This window comes from Coturnix japonica, chromosome 4, assembly GCF_054131305.1.
Source record: "Coturnix japonica strain WE chromosome 4, WE-NBRP24, whole genome shotgun sequence".
In the NCBI taxonomy this organism is placed as follows: domain Eukaryota; kingdom Metazoa; phylum Chordata; class Aves; order Galliformes; family Phasianidae; genus Coturnix; species Coturnix japonica.
In genome coordinates, this window is record NC_140666.1 from 10,598,460 (window position 1) to 10,616,032 (window position 17,573).

General features: G+C 44.5%; 1 protein-coding gene across 6 annotated transcripts; it reads right to left on the reverse strand.

Moving 5' to 3' along the window:
- Positions 1 to 36: 36 nt before the first annotated feature.
- Positions 37 to 17,166, reverse strand: OGT (O-linked N-acetylglucosamine (GlcNAc) transferase). Of its 6 annotated transcripts, none has more exons than XR_014945620.1 (22): positions 17,034 to 17,166; positions 15,281 to 15,461; positions 14,090 to 14,333; positions 13,759 to 13,827; positions 10,726 to 10,842; positions 10,422 to 10,501; positions 9,620 to 9,815; positions 9,223 to 9,363; positions 8,896 to 8,996; positions 8,651 to 8,804; positions 8,450 to 8,551; positions 8,012 to 8,191; positions 7,601 to 7,759; positions 7,091 to 7,180; positions 6,074 to 6,199; positions 5,082 to 5,252; positions 4,833 to 4,949; positions 4,585 to 4,752; positions 2,491 to 4,468; positions 1,908 to 2,160; positions 1,625 to 1,748; positions 37 to 1,077 (listed from the first exon to the last, which is right to left on the reverse strand). XR_014945620.1 is itself a non-coding variant. In XM_015859960.2 (22 exons), the coding sequence occupies exons 1-22, from the start codon at positions 17,068 to 17,070 to the stop codon at positions 903 to 905; spliced, it is 3,108 nt and encodes a 1,035-aa protein (XP_015715446.1). In that variant the 5' UTR covers positions 17,071 to 17,166; the 3' UTR covers positions 37 to 902. The 6 variants fall into 6 exon arrangements, 4 of the variants coding, with proteins under 4 accessions (XP_015715446.1, XP_015715445.1, XP_085402155.1 ...); XM_015859960.2 differs by having other exon boundaries at positions 2,491 to 2,643; positions 15,281 to 15,431; XM_015859959.3 differs by having other exon boundaries at positions 2,491 to 2,643.
- Between the last annotated feature and the right edge of the window lie 407 nt (positions 17,167 to 17,573).

The window sequence follows — 17,573 nt, forward strand, 5'->3', positions numbered from 1 at the left end:
CACGACGAGTAAAGCCAAGAACCGTGACAGTCAAACTGGCAAACCAAAGCTTTATTTGTTTTGTCTCAAGTCTTCGCTACAGTCCGCAGGGCTGCGCCCTCTATACACCATTGCCACCCATTTGTGAAAGGTATTTGGCACCAGTTTGTGGGTTTTTTTTTTCCTTTTCCTCAAACACTTTTGGGGGAGGATTCATTTTCCGATCAAATTTGGTTTTCTAACAGAATAGGAGCTGCCATCGTGATGCCAATCAGCTGTTATTGGAGAAGCTTAAAAACAAAAACGGAACAAAAAAAGTCCTTATCTAAACCAACACGTTACAGAGCTCCAAAACAGAGGTCAAACATTAAAAGGCTGATATAGGCTCGAGTGGTTTATAAAACCTATAAAAAAAGACTACACCAGCAAATATGCCCTTCAGTCCGCACAGTCTAGAAATGAATGCAGGGAGCAACACTCGCTAGCTGGAAATCTTGCCATGGGAGAAGCACACGTATACCACCAGGAGTACCCCAAATCAATCGTTAAGAGGCTCCAATTCCCAATCTATAAGGAGACAAACGCGTCAGAAGATTGCATCAAATCCAAGGGATCGTAATTGGTTGGGCAGTTCAAACTTCCCCCACCAACCTCTCCTCTCACACATAGAGGCTCTCATGTACACGGCTCAATCCCGTTCCAATTCCTCATGGAATAAAAGGATCCCAGGCTCTATAGAGTCTTCCCCTATCATGCAAGAAATACGGTCCGGCTGTGCTCTAATTACCATCGTGTATCATTTCAGCCACAGAGTACCAGGCAGATTAAGTAGAAATGCACAGTTTTTAGCTCATCGTCTCTGCACAAGTGTTGGAGAGGCTGAGTTCCTGGACAGGTCTGGCTGGGCACACAGACAAGTCTCTTCATGCAGATTCACTGGTTTCCACTGGCTTGATCATGTGGTCCGGTTTGTTGCCAGCAGCATAGTGATCCCACATCTGAAGGTAAAGCCTCTCCAGGTCCATGGTGTACTGCTTGGTGTTGAACAAAGGGCTGGATATTCTCTGCTTCCAGACTTTGCCACGTATTTTTTTCAGGCTGCAAAAATAAGTTGAAGGCAGTCACAAACGCTTCCCAACACTTCTCAGTGCTGTTTGCTTTTAAAATGGGTTTCAGCAGACCCAGAACTGCCAGTACAAAAACGGCAACTTCCACACCAAGTTCATGTGGCTGTTTCACCCCCTCTTCGTTTCTGATACAACCAGCATTATCTCTGCAGAACAGCTGTGACATTCAGTTGTCACATGAACTATTCTGCTCTGTATTACTGCACAGTTTTAACCTACAACTGTTTCAAATTCAACCTACAAGAACTAAAAGTGAAATATGGTGCAGTTTTTAATCAGACAAGAGCCTGTACTTGAGCAATTCCTTCACAACAGCAGCCACGTTACTGGAGCCCTGTTACATTTACTGCAAAAACAGAAGCAGAGTTAACTGCAAGACTCTACAACACCTCAAGATGAGAACTGTCCTATTTCCAACATTAGGCTAATACGCACAACTACTGATAAACTCAACACTGTGACCCACCACAGCACTTTCATTCTTGATCTAACAAGCTACAAAGTGCAAGTTTACTTACTATTCCAGATCAGTTCCCAGTTTCACAGCAATATCCTCATATTCCTGCCTACTTTTTGCAATAAGCTCAAGACAACCAAGGCAAGTAAGCTGGGAGGCAGCGACTCGTGACGCAAGCGTTTCACCTGTAAAGGCACACAAATAGGAGTTACCAAGTAACACGCTACAGAGTGCAGACCTGTTTCTCTAGAGGAAATGAGGAAGTCTGCCAGACCCACTCCCTGTTATGGTTACAATAACGGTATCAAATTCACCCACTCCATCCAGGTTTCCCACAGCGTTACCTGGCATGGTGACCATAGGAGTCCCAGCCCAGAGCACATCCATCCCCGTCGTGTGCCCATTGCACAGTGGAGTATCTAGACAAACATCAGCCAGCTGCCCTCTCCTCACATGCTCTTCCTTGGGGGCAACAGGAGAAAAGATGATTCTGTTCTGGGAAAGACCCAGGTTTTGGGCATACTGCTGAATATTGGGCTCTCCTACGGCTGGGAAACGCAGCAGCCACAACACACTGTTTGGAACTCTTTTTAGGATCTGTAACAAAAAATCAAGACAAAAACAGTTACGTTAGAAAGCTTTCCTTATTTGGATAACAAGAGGTCATGATGTAACAAGATGAAGTTAAAAGCGTTCGTCACTCAGTACTTTCTCTCTTGGAGCACAGAGCAAAAAACAAGACCACAATAGTACTGAATTCCTAATGCTGCTGAAAAAGAAACAATTCTGAGCGAGTATGGAGCAGCACTTGAAAAGTAAGTCTTGAAATCCACGATCTCATTCATTCACTGCAACGCACTTCTGAATAAATTAATACCACTGTAGACCAGAGGTTCGATCTTAGTTTCCAGATCCACAGATACTCACATTAGCCCACATCTGCAGCGTGGAAGGGTCAATCTTATAGAGTTGATTGAAGTTGCAGTATACAACAGCATCTTCTGGTAAGCCATACTGAGAACGGGTGGTAACAATGATGGTTCGTGGAACTTCTTCTCCAGTTGCTGCTTTGTTGTTAATCTAAATAAAGAAAAAAAAAAATAAAGCCATTGGAATGCTGAAAATAAAGAAAACGTGCTTATGCCCTATGGAACATTCCTGACATACATACTGCAACACGTGCTGGCATCAGAAGTTACTCAAAGCTTATCTTTCACTTCTTATACAAAGACTACATTGTCTACTTACCCAGAACAAGAATTTAAGTGGTGTGTGTACATGCTTGTGGATACCACGATGCTACAACCACCAAGGAACAAAACACTGGGCATTTTCATGCCCTGGCTACGTCTCCCTGCAATTCCAGGTCATTAGAAAGAAGAGGCATTTAAGGAGCACTCCCCTCCTTAAGGTCACCTCACTGCCTCGAAACTAAAAATGAGAGCAAGGCTTGAAGGAAGAAGAGAACAGTATTTAGAAAGCAAAGGGATTTCTTTTTGTTTGTTTTGGGGGTTGGGGTGGATGGGTTTTTTCTTTTAGTATTCTTAGTCTTGAGGATTAGTAAAATGGAAGTATAATTCAAAGTCAGAATGACGGACTTTTGTAGGCTATTTTCTGTTTGTTTTTAAGCAATAGGCAATGGTCAGAAGGAAACGTCCTTACAGATATGGCAAAACAGGTACTTACAGCCTCTGTCTGTTTTAAATTTAATGTTTTACATACATATATATATATATATATATTTAAAGTTTATCTCACTGCCACTGCTGCCAGCCAAAATAAATGTACTGTTGACAAACTTGACATTCATGGGAATGACTCACTGTCACTGACTCTGTTAGAACATGGAGCCAGTATGTTGAAACTGTAAAGACATGAAGATAAACAAGATAATTTAGTTCAAAAGAAATAGGTAAGAGTGCTACTGACCCATAACACCAAAAACCTCAACCACAATGCACATTAATAGTACCAATACCCCACATTACAACACATACAAAGAAGGGTTATCTTAGTATGATCAAAAGAGGTCAAAATCTCACAAGAGATCAAACCACATTTTAAAAGGGCACCAATGCAGCTTAGATTGGTTCTCTTGGTGGTGGAGTGATTAAGACAAGAAACTCCCTGCTATTTCAGGGCACAGCATTTCCAGGAAAGAAAGCCAATAAGATTACTGATCAAACTAAGATGAAGCCTATTGCCAACTCAGAAGGAAGTCTAAGCTGGGCACCAAAAAATTCATTAAAAGAAACCAAAGCATGAGGTTATGGATAGAGCAGTAATAATAAAAAGGTCTCCAGTGATAAAAAATAGTCCCCTAGAAATTCATAGGGAAGTTCCACAAACTTCAGATCACAAAAGAGACTTAAAAGTTACAGAGCCAGGGTATTTTTTAATTCACCCAAATTAACAGATGGACCTTCCCCTCAAGCCCACTCTGATTTGGCTGATTAGCCAGGACGGACTGAAGGTGCATTTTTACCAGACAGACATACAAGGATTCACATCTCAGCTGTAGGGAACAACATACTAGGAAGCCTACAGCTCACTCCTCCCTGGATCTGAAGACTAAACTGAAGGACATTCAGGAGTCAAAAGAAGCCACGTCAGAATCAAAATAAGGTATTTTTAAAAAAGAAAGAACTGCTCTACAAGGCAAAAAAAATTATTCAGCAGAAACAGTAGTCGTCACTATCACCTAAATCCCGTGAACTGAAAGCACTGAGTGATGGTACAGAGAATGGTTCAGAAAGATACAACTGACAGTCTTTTCTATGCAGCAGAATTCAATTACTTTGGACTTTAGGTTCCATTTGATATAACCCCTCTACCTTTGGGGATAAATCATCTTCCACAACATCTGTGGCTTACAGCACATCTGGAGTTTCCCTCAGTATGAGAACTAAATAAATCAACATGACAGAAGAGAGACATTTGCTTGGAGGTTCTTGTTTCTTGTTATGTTAAAACATACAAACACATTATAAAGTCCAAGAGTAGAGTCCCGAGGTGCCTCACCTGAGTAGTTGCAAGTCCATTACTAATGTTGAATCCATTGATGGTTATCTGAATTTGTCCACGATTAATCATCTCAATCACAGCTTCTGCAATGGTGTTCATAGGAATGACTGGCATACTGAGGGCAGCGTTGCTGTCTGCAGTGTCTCCACTATCAGGGCACTTCATCTACGTAAGAAATCCCATGAAGTCAGAGAAAGCAATAGCTTAAATGCTTAAGACAGAACACACAAAGGTGTAGCACTCACCTTAACAATCTTGACATCAGGGAGGCTGTCCAAGAAAGCCTTCAAGTCAATGCCATTCAAAACAATTCTGTTATCATAAATATGACCATTGGACTTGAAATCAATGACTGCTTTTTTCTGGAAATAAAAAGAAGCACACCACAGTTGTTTACAAGACCCCTCACAAAGTACACAGTAACAGTTACTTCATTAATACAGAGAACAGCACTTGCTAACACCACCTACTCCTCCCGCCCTCTACCTACATACCTTTAGATGGGGGAACATGTTGGCGTGGTCTCCAATAAAGAAAGTGTTTGGCATGTAAGCTAATTTCTCTGAATACTGCTCAGCCACCTCCACTGGAGAAGTTTCTTTATCTGTGATGATGTAATCCATGAACAATGCCCCACTGGTTCCAGGATACCCTAACCACATTGCCTGCAAGACAAAGAAGGGAGATTCCAGTCCTGGGTATACTGTCAAACAATGCAGGTTAAAAAGCAATGCATGTAAGTTCAATTTCCCACCTTCAGATTCAAGTTCTTTGTTGCGCTTTATCAACTTAAAAGCAATCACTGAGACAGTGGACAGGCAGAAAATACTCTAAAATTGACCCTCCAAGCAAAAGACTCCTAACCCACCTGTGCACAGCTTTAATCAGAGCATTAAGCACCAGTGATTTCAGCCTCCCTTAGCTGAGACAACTCCTGTAGGGCAGCAGGAGTCCACTTCAGGCTTCTGGCCATTCTCTTTCCATAGGCATTAAAAAAAAATAAAAACGTAGTAAAAAAACAACTGACCTTAATTCGCATTTATTCTGACCAGAATTTATTAAGCCTGAAGAGACCAGAACTCAAACCATTTTTTTCAAAGCCTTTAAATGCCCTTTTGTTCTTCTCACCAACACAAGCAGCCAGTGGCAAAGAGGAACCTCATGGAACACAGCTCTATTTCAGGACAGTCAGCTGCATGCCAATCACACGCACACACAAGAATGAAGGTTGTATTTCTGCAATCACTTGGCAGAGAACAGGAACAGAGGGGGCAAATACTGTCTGAATGTTCTCTATGATCACAGTCAAAGCTTCTGCCTGACCTTCCTAAATAGTGCTTGCATTATTACACACTTGAGAGTCCCCAGATCTGCCATCAATCACCAGGTGGGGTTGGTTTTTTTTCCTGTTCTTGACAGGAAAAAAGAGACTCCTTGAACTCAGAAGGGGATTTTCTGGAGAGAAAGATCTCTTCATCTCAGTTACCTGAATAGGTGCTGGTCTCAGAGCAAACAGCTCATTGCGGGCTCCCTTGGTATAGCCATTCATGTTAATCAGAATGTGTATCCCATCCTGATGGATGCGGTCTGCTGCTTTCCCATTACATGGTATCTGAAGAAGAAATGAATCAAACTCATCTGTGCTTTCAGTAACAACTGCAGTTAGCCACCAGCTTCCCAATGGATAAATGTCATCTGTATAACCTGGTCAAGACTTCAATTTTGTCAACACTTTTTAGTAAAGAAAAGCACCACATTTTTCCTTGAAGAGAGAGAGAGCAGTTAAATGCATCAACATTCAATATGAAAACTGCTGCCCTGTTTTTACTATGATAGAGCTCTCAACATCCACTGCTGCAAAGGTAGAAAGAATAGCTCTCCATGAGCCTAACTACAGGCCCTTACTTGAGAGGAACACTCTCAAGTCTCAGCTTTGCCAAACCCATCTTAAAGAACAGTCCTGCTGACATGAACGTTGTACTGTTACATACACTGTTACTTGAGCAGATCCTCAAACATAAGAGTTTTAGCTATCATCTAATTCTGGGACTGTCTAGGCACCAATCCAGTTCTATCATCTATTATTCCACATACACGTATCCCATGTTGATTCACATTCTTGTCAGTTATCTACTGTAACAGCTCCTGTGTATGCAGAAATCCCTACCTCACTTTTCAAACGAACTTCAACAAACTGAACCAAAACCACACCAAATAACTGCGACCAACCTTTTGATAACAGGGTGGGAGACCCCTCCACCAACTCAAGTCCCTTTCCTACTTCATTGGGATAAAGTAACCTTAAGCAAGATTAAATACTTGGCAGCTGTGAAATCTTGGCTTATCCACAGCATTTAGAGATGCCCATTATCTTCAGACTAAATGAAAGAGTTATTCTAAAACCAGCATCAGCTTCATCCAATAAATCACTGCAGCTCAATATCTTCACCTGATCATCTGCTTTAAATTGTGACTTGCTAGATCTGCGTATCAAAAAGCTCACCTGAGATAAGTCAACAAAGTGATTTGCTTCTGCCATCACTTTCACACGGAAGTTTGTACCATCATCAGGACTCAGGGCATAACAGAACACCTACAGGAGGAGGCAACAGAAATTGACTGTGCATCTGCAACAATTTGTAACGGCTTTCAAACTCTTGATACAAAGTTTTTATGCAACAAAATGCATTTGCTATTAAACATTTGGTATTTCGATTCTAAATTACTTTAGTAAGACTGCAAGTTGCAGACCAGCTCTGCTGCATTTATTGGTGGGGCAGTTAGCATCGAGAAGGGGCAGCGGGTGTTTAACACATCAGCATCATGCCCCAGACCCACCTAGTTCTGGCACTAGCATAACACGCCACATCTTGCATAGACTAAAACACAGCTTTTTTATCAGTCCAAGGTCAAGTGAATGTAACAAATTAATTCCCATCAAGTGTTCAATTTTAAGAACACCATCTATGAGACTCTATTTTAAAGCTTCAGCACACTTTTTTTCTATTTTTACCTCAAATTTGTCCGGGTTATGCATGCCAGGGATTGACTGCATTAGGTGTGATGTTGGATGGTTTCCAAAATCAGAGCTCACATAACCAATACGAAGTCGACCTTCACTGGCCTTCAAATCCTTTGGATGCTCATATGGCGGCTTGTGAAGTACATTAATCTGTCAAGAAAACACACACAAGTGAACTAAAATGCCAGGAACCAAATGCTAAGCATAAACAAAAAATAATCAAGTTTTTAGAATTAGCCATATTCAATATCTAAGCAAGTGGGCTGTGGGCATCAGTTTAAGATCTGCACTGCTCACCTTGGGTCAGTGGCTAGGGAGCCTTACATACACAATACTATGCCTTAGATTTCCTGTGACAACAGGCAGATGTACTTCACAACGGACCTTTACAAAACCTCCTACCTTGTCCAAGCAGAGATTTCCATGTCTCTCAGCAATAGCCTTCCTGAAGCTGTGAGAAAGGGGATACAGCATGCTGTGATGAGGGTGGACAGAAGGCAGTCTGTTTTTCTCCAGTTGATCAGCCACAATGCTAACCAGCTTCTTCATCCTTTCATCATAGTCTGTCCAGTCACAGACAATCTAGAGAAAAGATAAAATACAAAACATAGGACAACAAGCTTCATTTGAGCTAAGATTTATCAACAAGCTGAGACCAAAGCTTCTTCCAAAAACGAAAGCAAAATTTCCACTGATCAAGGTTGATGACTGTACAGCCTTCAGATTTAAGAATTATTTACTCTTTTGCTTTGCTTACAGTGTTTGGTTGAGGTGATAAAGCTTGGCATTTGATACAGAGGAACCTTAAGACTACAGACAACACCACCATCCCTTCCTCACCTGCAGACAGTGAGCCAAGTTGCAGTAGGCATCAGGGAAATCAGGTTTCAGTTTCAGAGCGGTGCGGTAGGATGCAATGGCTTCTGGTATATTCCCTGAATCCTGTGAAGACAGAGGAATGAGTCAGTAGATAAAAACACAATCAGGCTAAGTACCCACAGCACTCCAGCATGTTCCGTGTGATTCATACACGTGCACTACCTTGTGAATGGATGCCAGGTTGCTATGGGCATCAGCAAAAGCTGGGTTTATCTGAATGGCACGGGTGTAGCACTGCAGCGCTCCCTGAACGTCCTGCATTTCCTTCAACGTATTTCCCATATTGGAGTAGGCATCTGCGAATGTGGGGCTGATTCTGAGAAGGCAAGATAACATTATGAACAATCAAAGCTTCTCCTCCTTCCCGACAGGAAAGGCTGGGACTACCACAAACAGCATCCATTTACCTAATTGCCTCTTTGTAATGCATCAGAGCTTCCTGTAATTTTCCTTGCTGTTGGAGAACACTTGCTAAATTTGAATGTGCAGCAGCAAACTCTGGAAACACCTGGGGAAGAAAAAAAAATTGTCACCTGTCTACCAGTACCTCAAAGTAAACCATGACAAAACTAATCTTATGCGTTTCTTCCTCTGATTTCCTTATGACTTGGGCCTGAGCAGACTTCCTTCTGGTTATGGTAGGAGATGGAAGGAAGACACCCCATGTCATACCATACACTCCCAGCTTTATTGCTCTACCTTTTCCTCCCCAACAACACCACAACCAACTGCACCTCAAGAGCCTTGCGATAAAGGCGGACAGCTTCCTCAATGTTCCCCTGCTCCCGTTTGATGTTTGCCAGATTGTTGAGAGAATCTGCATGGGTGGGACAAAGTCGAAGAGCTGTATTGTAACATTCCTCTGCTTCAGCCACCTACAACAATAAAACAGAGGAAGGGACGATAAGGGTAATGTTCACACTGTAACATTCCTTCTAACAGCACTGCTTGAGAAGGTATTATACAAATCACTCCTAACAGGTTTGAAGCGATTATTTCCCAAATCATTCTTAAGGAACGTAACAAACAGAAGACATCACCTTAATAAAACTGGTAACAATTGGTGCCCAAAACATCAGTAATTCTCATGTTAACATTCTTAAGAAGGTAGAAAATGAAAGCACTCCTTACACTGCCCTTTTCCTTCAAGGCGTTGGCCAAGTTACAGTAGGCATCAGGGAAGTGGGGCTGTAGTTCAATAGCCCTCCGGTAGGTGTCTATTGCGAGGTCTATCAGGCCTTGCTCATAATACACACAAGCAAGGTTGCCGTGTACAACTGCATGGTTTGGACTCAAACTCAAGGCTCGAAGATAAGCTGCTACAGCTCTGTAACAAGAAAAAGAATGTGAACAATCACCACAGCATGACAACTATATTTACCTTGGTTATAAAAGCACACATAAAACACTGACGGGAGATATTTTAACACACACAACTATTCCAAGATGTTACTGGAAATACAAAAGTACTGCCTGAATTAAAAACCCCATCCAGGAATCAATTATTACTTGTGCCATTTCAGAACTATGCTGAAGAGACACGCAGGTCCTTCTGTTCAGGAGTATTAAATGTGGTCTGTATTCCTAGCACATCTGTGCCACTGTAAGGCTTGCTTCATTTGCAGAAATGCCCTTGTTTGGCCCATGTCCTTGAGAGTAAAGCTAAAATCAATGAGTGTACAGTGCCAATAGTCAAAACAATTAACTTCTCTTAGAGCTACAGAGAACAGTCACCAGAAATTATAACCCAACCAGATGCACTGTATATACACAACAAAGTCTGATCCTCTTTTGGAATCAAAATCTACAAACCAGGATCGACTTCCTACCTATCTCCATCTACATCCTCAGTAGTAAAACATTAAAAACAAGACTCAAGTGCAGGAAGATCACAATGGAATACATTTAACAGGGGCTTTTTAGCTCTGCTTACCTGTCAAATATTCTTGCCTCCTTCAGGACATTTCCTAGATTGATGTATGCATCCAAAAAGTTTGGGTCAAGCGTTACAGCCTGAAATTACATGTAAAGTTTTGAGCATTACCACAAAAGCTTTATCTATAATATCTCAAGTTAAGTGTTGTTTTGCTTGGTTTTATTTTGAATGGACACATACAAATTATATATACAAATTCATTAATTTTAAAGCCTGGTAAACCTAATGTACTCTTCTATAAGCAGACAGCTGCCCGTGCAATAAAATTCATCAGTGAGGGCAAACTGGCTCAGGCTGTTACCTTTTCAAAGTGATGGATAGCGAGCCAGATTTCTCCTTGGGCATTGAAAACACAGCCAAGATTACTCCACGCCACTGCAAAGTTTGGTTGAGTCTCAATTGCTTTTAAGTAACAGGCCTTGGGACAGTTAAAGAAGAGAGATACAAGGGGAGGGGAATATTTGTAAAAAGAAAAAAATGAGAGAAAACAATTGTTAGTATGCGTTCTCTAACCAGCCAAAAGTGACCCTGCAGTATAGGCTAGCTTGCGCCAAAACTACTGCGCTGCAAACTGCTGTTGGTCCTGCGCGGGCGCAAACCAAAACCCAGGTGCAAGCCCACCATTCTTCAGTTACGCTGCTGAGTCAATAAGACTGCAGTCACCAGCTCAGCACAGCAGTTATCTTAAGAATGGAGTGTGTAAAAATGGGGAAAAGAAAAACAAAAAATGAGCATGCAAAAATGACTTTGGGATGAAATGGAACGTTAGAGCTGTGGGATGTGCTAAAATGAATGGGAATTATTCTCAAGAGGTAGAAAAGCTACCGGAAAACAGGCATTCTTCAGCTTTAGCTGTTCTTATAAACTGAGACGACACGTCCCGCCCATGGCTTTGAAGGCACCCGGCCACCTGCAGCCCAGAAACCTCAAATGACAGGATTGCACCAGGGTTCAGGTCCCTGTAATGCGAGCGCGAGAAATCGCTGCGCTTCCTACCCAGCACGGCGCCACGCTACCGCTGCCAACTGCTGCGCTCTACCAAGTGCCCCTAGCGAGCGTGAACGGCCAACCAGAATCATTAATCTATCAGACGGGCCCGTAGGAAAAAAACCGTGGCACGTTCAATTTGATGTCTGAAAGCATGGCAAGCCAATTGCATGGGGAGCCGGGCGGTCAGCCACAGATTAATCATCCGGCCAACCGTTCACCGGGGCTCCGCCGCACGGCAGGCGCGTTACCGCTGCGCAGCCTTTGCGCTACTGCAGGATCACAGCGCGTCATCAGAAGAGCAGAACGCTGCAATCCAAACAAAGAAGAAAAAAGGAAAAAAAATGAACAACCGGAAGAGTTAGAAGCTTTTACTATTAACTATCTCCAATTACTTCTTTTAATATATATATATATATCTTTAATTTACATTTACGTTACTTCTTTGAAAGAATTTGTGGCTACTAGTATAAAACATTCTTACATTACTTGCTCGTAATTAAATATTTAAGCTGTTTCTGAAGCCACAAGACAGAAGATTCAGGCATGGAGGCAAATGGTTTTGCTGTGGCAGTTACAAACCCGTTACCATATTTCTCATCATGTGACTTTTCGGTGCGTTCCTTGCTGGAAGAGGAGGAGGAGGTGTGTGTCTGCCCTAGATCCAGGCCTCGAGCTCCCTTCAGCGAGGCACCTTACGCATGGAATAGGAGGTTTCACCCACCTGAAACCTTCTAAATACAATATCAGTGGTGAAAAAACCAAAAACAAGAGAGAAAATAAAACAAGATCATTAGTAAGAGTTCAACAAAGCAATTGCAATTTTTCTGGATATGTCTTTAACACATGGGAATGAGGACAATCTGTCTGTAACAAGGGAGACATGCAGAAGGGAGAGGGTTAATCAGGGCAATTGCATACAGCAGGGACTTTTTTTTTTTTTTTTGGAAGAAAGGCTCTGAAATATCTACAAAGAAATTCAAATTTAGTTCAAAACTGTAAGGAATTTGCTGGCTTGATCTTTCAAATGGACTGATAACCAAAGAAACACGTTGCAATTGACTCGAGATGTTTTTCCTTGTTTATTAAGTTCTCACAGAACGGAATAACACTTTCAAACTAGGTGTTCTCCAGAGCTCTGAAACAAAGAAGTCAGCAACCTAATGCAGGCGCAGTGTCTTGGCCTATACCAGTCACACTAAAGCTGCAGTGAAGTGCAATTCGTGTTAGCTGTCCGCTTGGTGGGCTGAGAACCAAACGTCTCCAGGACCATTCAACGGTACATTTGCAACCTGGATCTGACCAAATCAATTCTGCTGCCCTGGGACAGTACATACATCCAAGTTGTTAGGAGAAATCCAAACAATAATCAACTTTGAACCTACGCTCCCCAACGCCCCCTTAGGACCACCGCCCTCCCTGATGGTGCTGCAGCCAAACAGACAGCTACGCTGTTCATACACTCCACTTTGTAGCATGCGCGTGGGGCTTGGAGTGACAGACGTGGAGGCCAGAGTGTTTCTCGCTTCTCCACACTCCTCACCCCTGCAGCGCGGACGCGTAAGGTGGCTTGTAACAAGACAATTTCTTTGTGCAATCCAAGTTTTAACGTGCCAAGAAATTTTCGACTCGTCTCGGTGTTCAAATTCTCAGTTTAGGAAACGCAAGACTGCTAGAAGCCACCTTTCCACTACGGCAAGTTTTCTTTGATCAGTTCATTTCCAAACAAACCAGCTTTGTCCTTCCGATTTCTTTATTTGAGGGAGGGGAGGAGGGAAGGCATGAAGAAAAGTTATTGAGGGGAGCGCAGACTGCAGCTATTGATCATTTACTAGCCTTTCTTCCACCATCGAGGGGAGGGAAAAGTTAAAAAAGAATAAATATCTTTAAAAGCCAATATTACAAGGTAACATTTGGATAAGTTTCTTCTCCACTTACAAGCCACAAAGGACTTTAGAAGAGCAGCATTGTCAATAGCACCTGCATCGTACAGGGATCTGGAGCTAACCACAGGCTCTCTGCTTGGCAGCAGCAGGCAAGCCTCAGATTTGAAGGGCTTACTTATTTCCAGATAAGAGCATGGTGGAGCCCCTGCCCAATACTTCAGAATGGTATCAGGTAGTCTAGTTCAGCAGGTAGGCTCGGTAACGTTCCATTTCTTGACTTAAACCAACTTTTAAACATGGACATGCCATATCTTGCCCTGCAACTACTCTGGGGCGTCTCAGTGCCTTCAGTTTTCAGCAGTTTCTCAGACTGTCTGTAGATCAACGCAGATTTGAAGACTTGGTGCAAAGTTCAAGTTTTCAAAACACTGGCGTTTACATGTATTCTACTCAACACCTACCTTGGCTTCTTCCAAGCGACCCAGGGCTTTGAGCAGGTTCCCCAGGTCACTACGAACACAGTACAAGTCCTGAAAAACCAAAGCCACGCAGTCAGCTTCACGACTTCACAGCTGCCCCAAAAGTCTTGCAATTGGCAGTTCCCACTCCTCTATAAATTCATTCCAAATTCTTCACAGAGATACTACAGGTGTGATTTTTGATGGCTGTTTTTTATTTATTAAATAATTGGTTTCTTAAATTAATGATGTCCTTGCTTCCTGTACTCTTAACAGCTTTTCTCCCTACGTATCCCCCACCAACCCATCCGTTCTTCTGCAAGGCACTACTCACAGGGTTGTACTGAAGGGCAGACACGTATGCCTGTACTGCTCCTTCCATATCTCCTGCAGCAACCAGCGCAGCAGCCAGATTAATGTATCCATCAATGAAATCTGGTTTGAGGCGCAGTGCATGTCTGTAGTGCTCGATAGCTTCCTGCAGCTGTCCACGTTCCTTGTACACGTTGCCCAGATTTGAGTAGGCTTCAGCCAGCAGCGGGTTCTGTTTAATAGCCAAAGTGCTGAAGTGAGCAGACCTGGAGAAAATCAGACAAGTTAACAAAGACAATTGAATAGGAGTGTCTGCCTGTTTACTGTTTGATATACATTCATGCTTAAGCAAAGCAAACATACAGCCAACATACGTGGGCTTACAGAGCTACCTTACATGTAGCTTCTCCTTGTTTAACCACCTCCCCTGTCCCCACTGCAGGTTCTACTGAGAAAGACAACCCAGCTCAATCAGCAGGATTCAAGTCTCCTCCTCAAACCTGAGCTCTACGTGGATTGAGAAACCATCACAAATACTCTGTTAAGCCTCTTCAAACATTTGCATGCTTTTTTCTATGCAGTGTTTCACTTACAGTCTTTCAGAAACAGAATACAGCAGACAAGCATAGGTTTAAAGTTCTGTCTTGCTCTCCTCTGTTTCATTTTCCCCCATCTAAATTATTACTACAGCTTCAATCAGAAGCCTACAGAGTAAATCCCAGTTACAAGTCATTACTTCCTTCACCAGCACAGACATTTAAAGTCCCAGAGGCTTGACAGACACAAGGTCAGGGAGAGGCAGGCAGAAGCAGCAGTGACAACTCTTAATTAAGCAATGCCATCTCACTGTAAACAATCAAACTCAGAACTTAAAGTATTAAACGCACACTGCAGGTGGAATACATGAAAGCTCCTTGTTTGCATGTGCAAATAACTCAGGGGCATGCAAGCATACAATACGAAAACGGCATGAGAGTAACAGCACTATCTGATGCTTGCTGCAAAGCTAGCAACTCCCACTTGTATTCCTCTTACCCTAAAAGAACTCAAGAAACAAGAACATTATTTCTGGCCAGTCATTACTGCTAGAATCAAGTCAGCATCTGCATTCAGTTCTAAAGCCAATGTCAGATAAGCACTTCTATTAACTGTGCTCGATACTATGAGGAGCACAAACTCCAAAAGAAGCTTGAACGCAACATCTCCATCCTACCTGTCCAATCTGCGACACTGGAAGTGAATAGACGATAGCAATAAAAGCACACCAGTATTATCAGGCTCTTGTCTCCAAAGCTGCATGCAGTGTCTCTCTGCTGCTTCAAAGTCTCCTGCCTGATACTCACGATGAGCCAACTCCGCTAACCCTTGGAAGGAAAGCATACGTTTCGTTGGTTCTGGAGAATCACCAAAACATTCAAGGGGGGAAAACAAAAAGTTAGAGAATGGAAACCAAACCAAAGAAACCAAACAGAAACTAAACGAAAATAAAACACCAACCAAAACCAAACCAAACCAAAAAAGAAACGGCGTATAAAACTAAAGGATGAAAACGATTGGGATGACACAAAACAACGCAGCAGGTGGAGGTTTGTGCTCTCACATCTTCAGGCCCCAAGCTGCTGCTGTGGGATTTCACCAGTTAACAGTTTAGAAACAAAAACAGCCATTACGGTTACACAACTTCATGTATTTTTCAAGTTAACGGAATGCAGTTAAGATAATCCTACTGTAAAGCAGTTACTTGGGCTCATACAGGCAGCAGAGCCAGACAATGAATTTCCTTGCCCCCTCCCCCCCATCCCCAGACCGGGCATGTAACACTTCCTAGCTCTGAAAAGCACTAAAAACCTCACAGGGAAATGCAGGACCACAGACACAAACTTCAAAGGACTCGAACTAAAGGAAGTTCTGCTGTGCCAGTAGATCCGTATCTTGTGAAAGCCCTTAAAGAAAAAGGCGTAATGCGCAGCGTTCCTTTAAATCTCCACTCCGCCGGCGTTATCTGCCACGCATAACAATTCCTCCATTGGCAAAGCGGCTGAATGCTATCTGATGGAAGAGCAGCGAGCTCCCGGGGCTGGGCTGCAACGGGGGGGGAGACAAACTACTTCCATCAAACACCGGGCTCAAACAAAACAACCCATGTGAGCACCCAGTCGTTACCGGACTGTTCTGCATTAGAATAGAGAAAGAGCAGCCCTTCAGGCGGTGCCTTTACACCACTCGGACCTGCTGTTAAAAGCCCTGAGTACTGCAAGCACCTCTTATTTTCCCCTCCTAAGCTCAGGGCAGGGAAGGGCAACGCTCCCAGCGCTCTGCGTGCACTGGGCCCCATTCGTCCAGCACTTCCTATCTGGCCCTACGGAATTCCACATCTCTGCTGTAACGAATCACACAATGGTTTGGGTTGGAAGGAGCCTTTAAGATCACGTAGTCCCAACCCTTTGCTATAGCAGGGACACCCCCCCCCCCTCTAGCCCGGGTTGCTCACAGCCCCATCCACCCAACCCGGCCCTGAGTGCTGCATGGCAGAGGGCGTTCACATCCTTGTCGGGCAACATGAACCAGTGTCTCCCCATCCTCACGGTCCAGCATTCCTGCCAGTTATCTACCCCTGTTCTAACGGAGCTGCATAGCGCCGGGCCGCAGTGCAGGCCGTGGAGCAGCGCTGACTGGGGGCTGTTAGCGGTGACCTTGGTGCTCCCGCAGCGCAGCGGCCCGGCCCCCAGCACAGCGCCCGTTCCCGTACCCACATCCCCACACCGCTCCGCTCCGCGCCGCCCCTTCCCCCCCGGCCGCCCCCGTGGCAGCGCCGTTTATTTCGGGCCCGTTGTCCGCCCTGCCCCGCTGCGGCTGACGGACAAATACAGCGCCTCCAACACGCGGCCCGGCCCGGGCCCACGCGGCCGCTTCTGGAAAGTTCCGCCGGGAGCGGCACCCGCGGAGCGCACCGAGCCCGGCGGTACCTGTGCTGTCGGCCACGTTCCCCACGGAGGTCGCCATCGGGACAGGGGCCGGCGGGGCGCCGGGCTGAGGAGGCGGAGAACGACAGAGCTGCCCGCGCTGCCGGCACGCTGAGGCGGCGGCTCCCGAAATGGCGCTGGCGGAGGCGGCGTCGATCGAATGGCTGCGGCCGGACCTACATCCCCGCGACAAATAGTCCGGGCGGAGCCAGCCCGCGGGGCGCCGAGCGGCGGAGTGATACAGCGGAACTACAGCCGTCTCCTTCCGCCGAGCGCCCCCTCCATGTGTATCACACGGAGCCGCAGCGCAGCTCTGTCAGCTGAGAGATCGCTCCGCGCCGACACATTGCGACAAACGCCGCCGCACTGCGCATGCGCCGCTGGTCGCCTCCACCGGCACGTGCAGCCCGGCCGTGCTGGGTCGGGGGGATGAAGGGGGGACTGGAATTAATTAGTATTTAGCATTAACACACGGGGCGGCTGCTCGCTGCAGGGGGCTGGAAGGCTAAGCTCACCTCCCAGCCATAAAGAACCGCTCTCTGA

What these genes read in the sequence shown, in the direction of transcription:
- OGT (XM_015859959.3), bottom strand. Translation starts at nt 17,070, where the DNA reads ATGGCGACCTCCGTGGGGAACGTGGCCGACAGCACAG. An exon ending in CTATCCATCACTTTGAAAAG is followed by an intron (nt 10,502 to 10,725) that starts GTAACAGCCTGA and finishes ATGTAATTTCAG; the next exon opens with GCTGTAACGCTTGACCCAAA. An exon ending in ACCTGGCATCCATTCACAAG is followed by an intron (nt 8,552 to 8,650) that starts GTAGTGCACGTG and finishes CTGTCTTCACAG; the next exon opens with GATTCAGGGAATATACCAGA.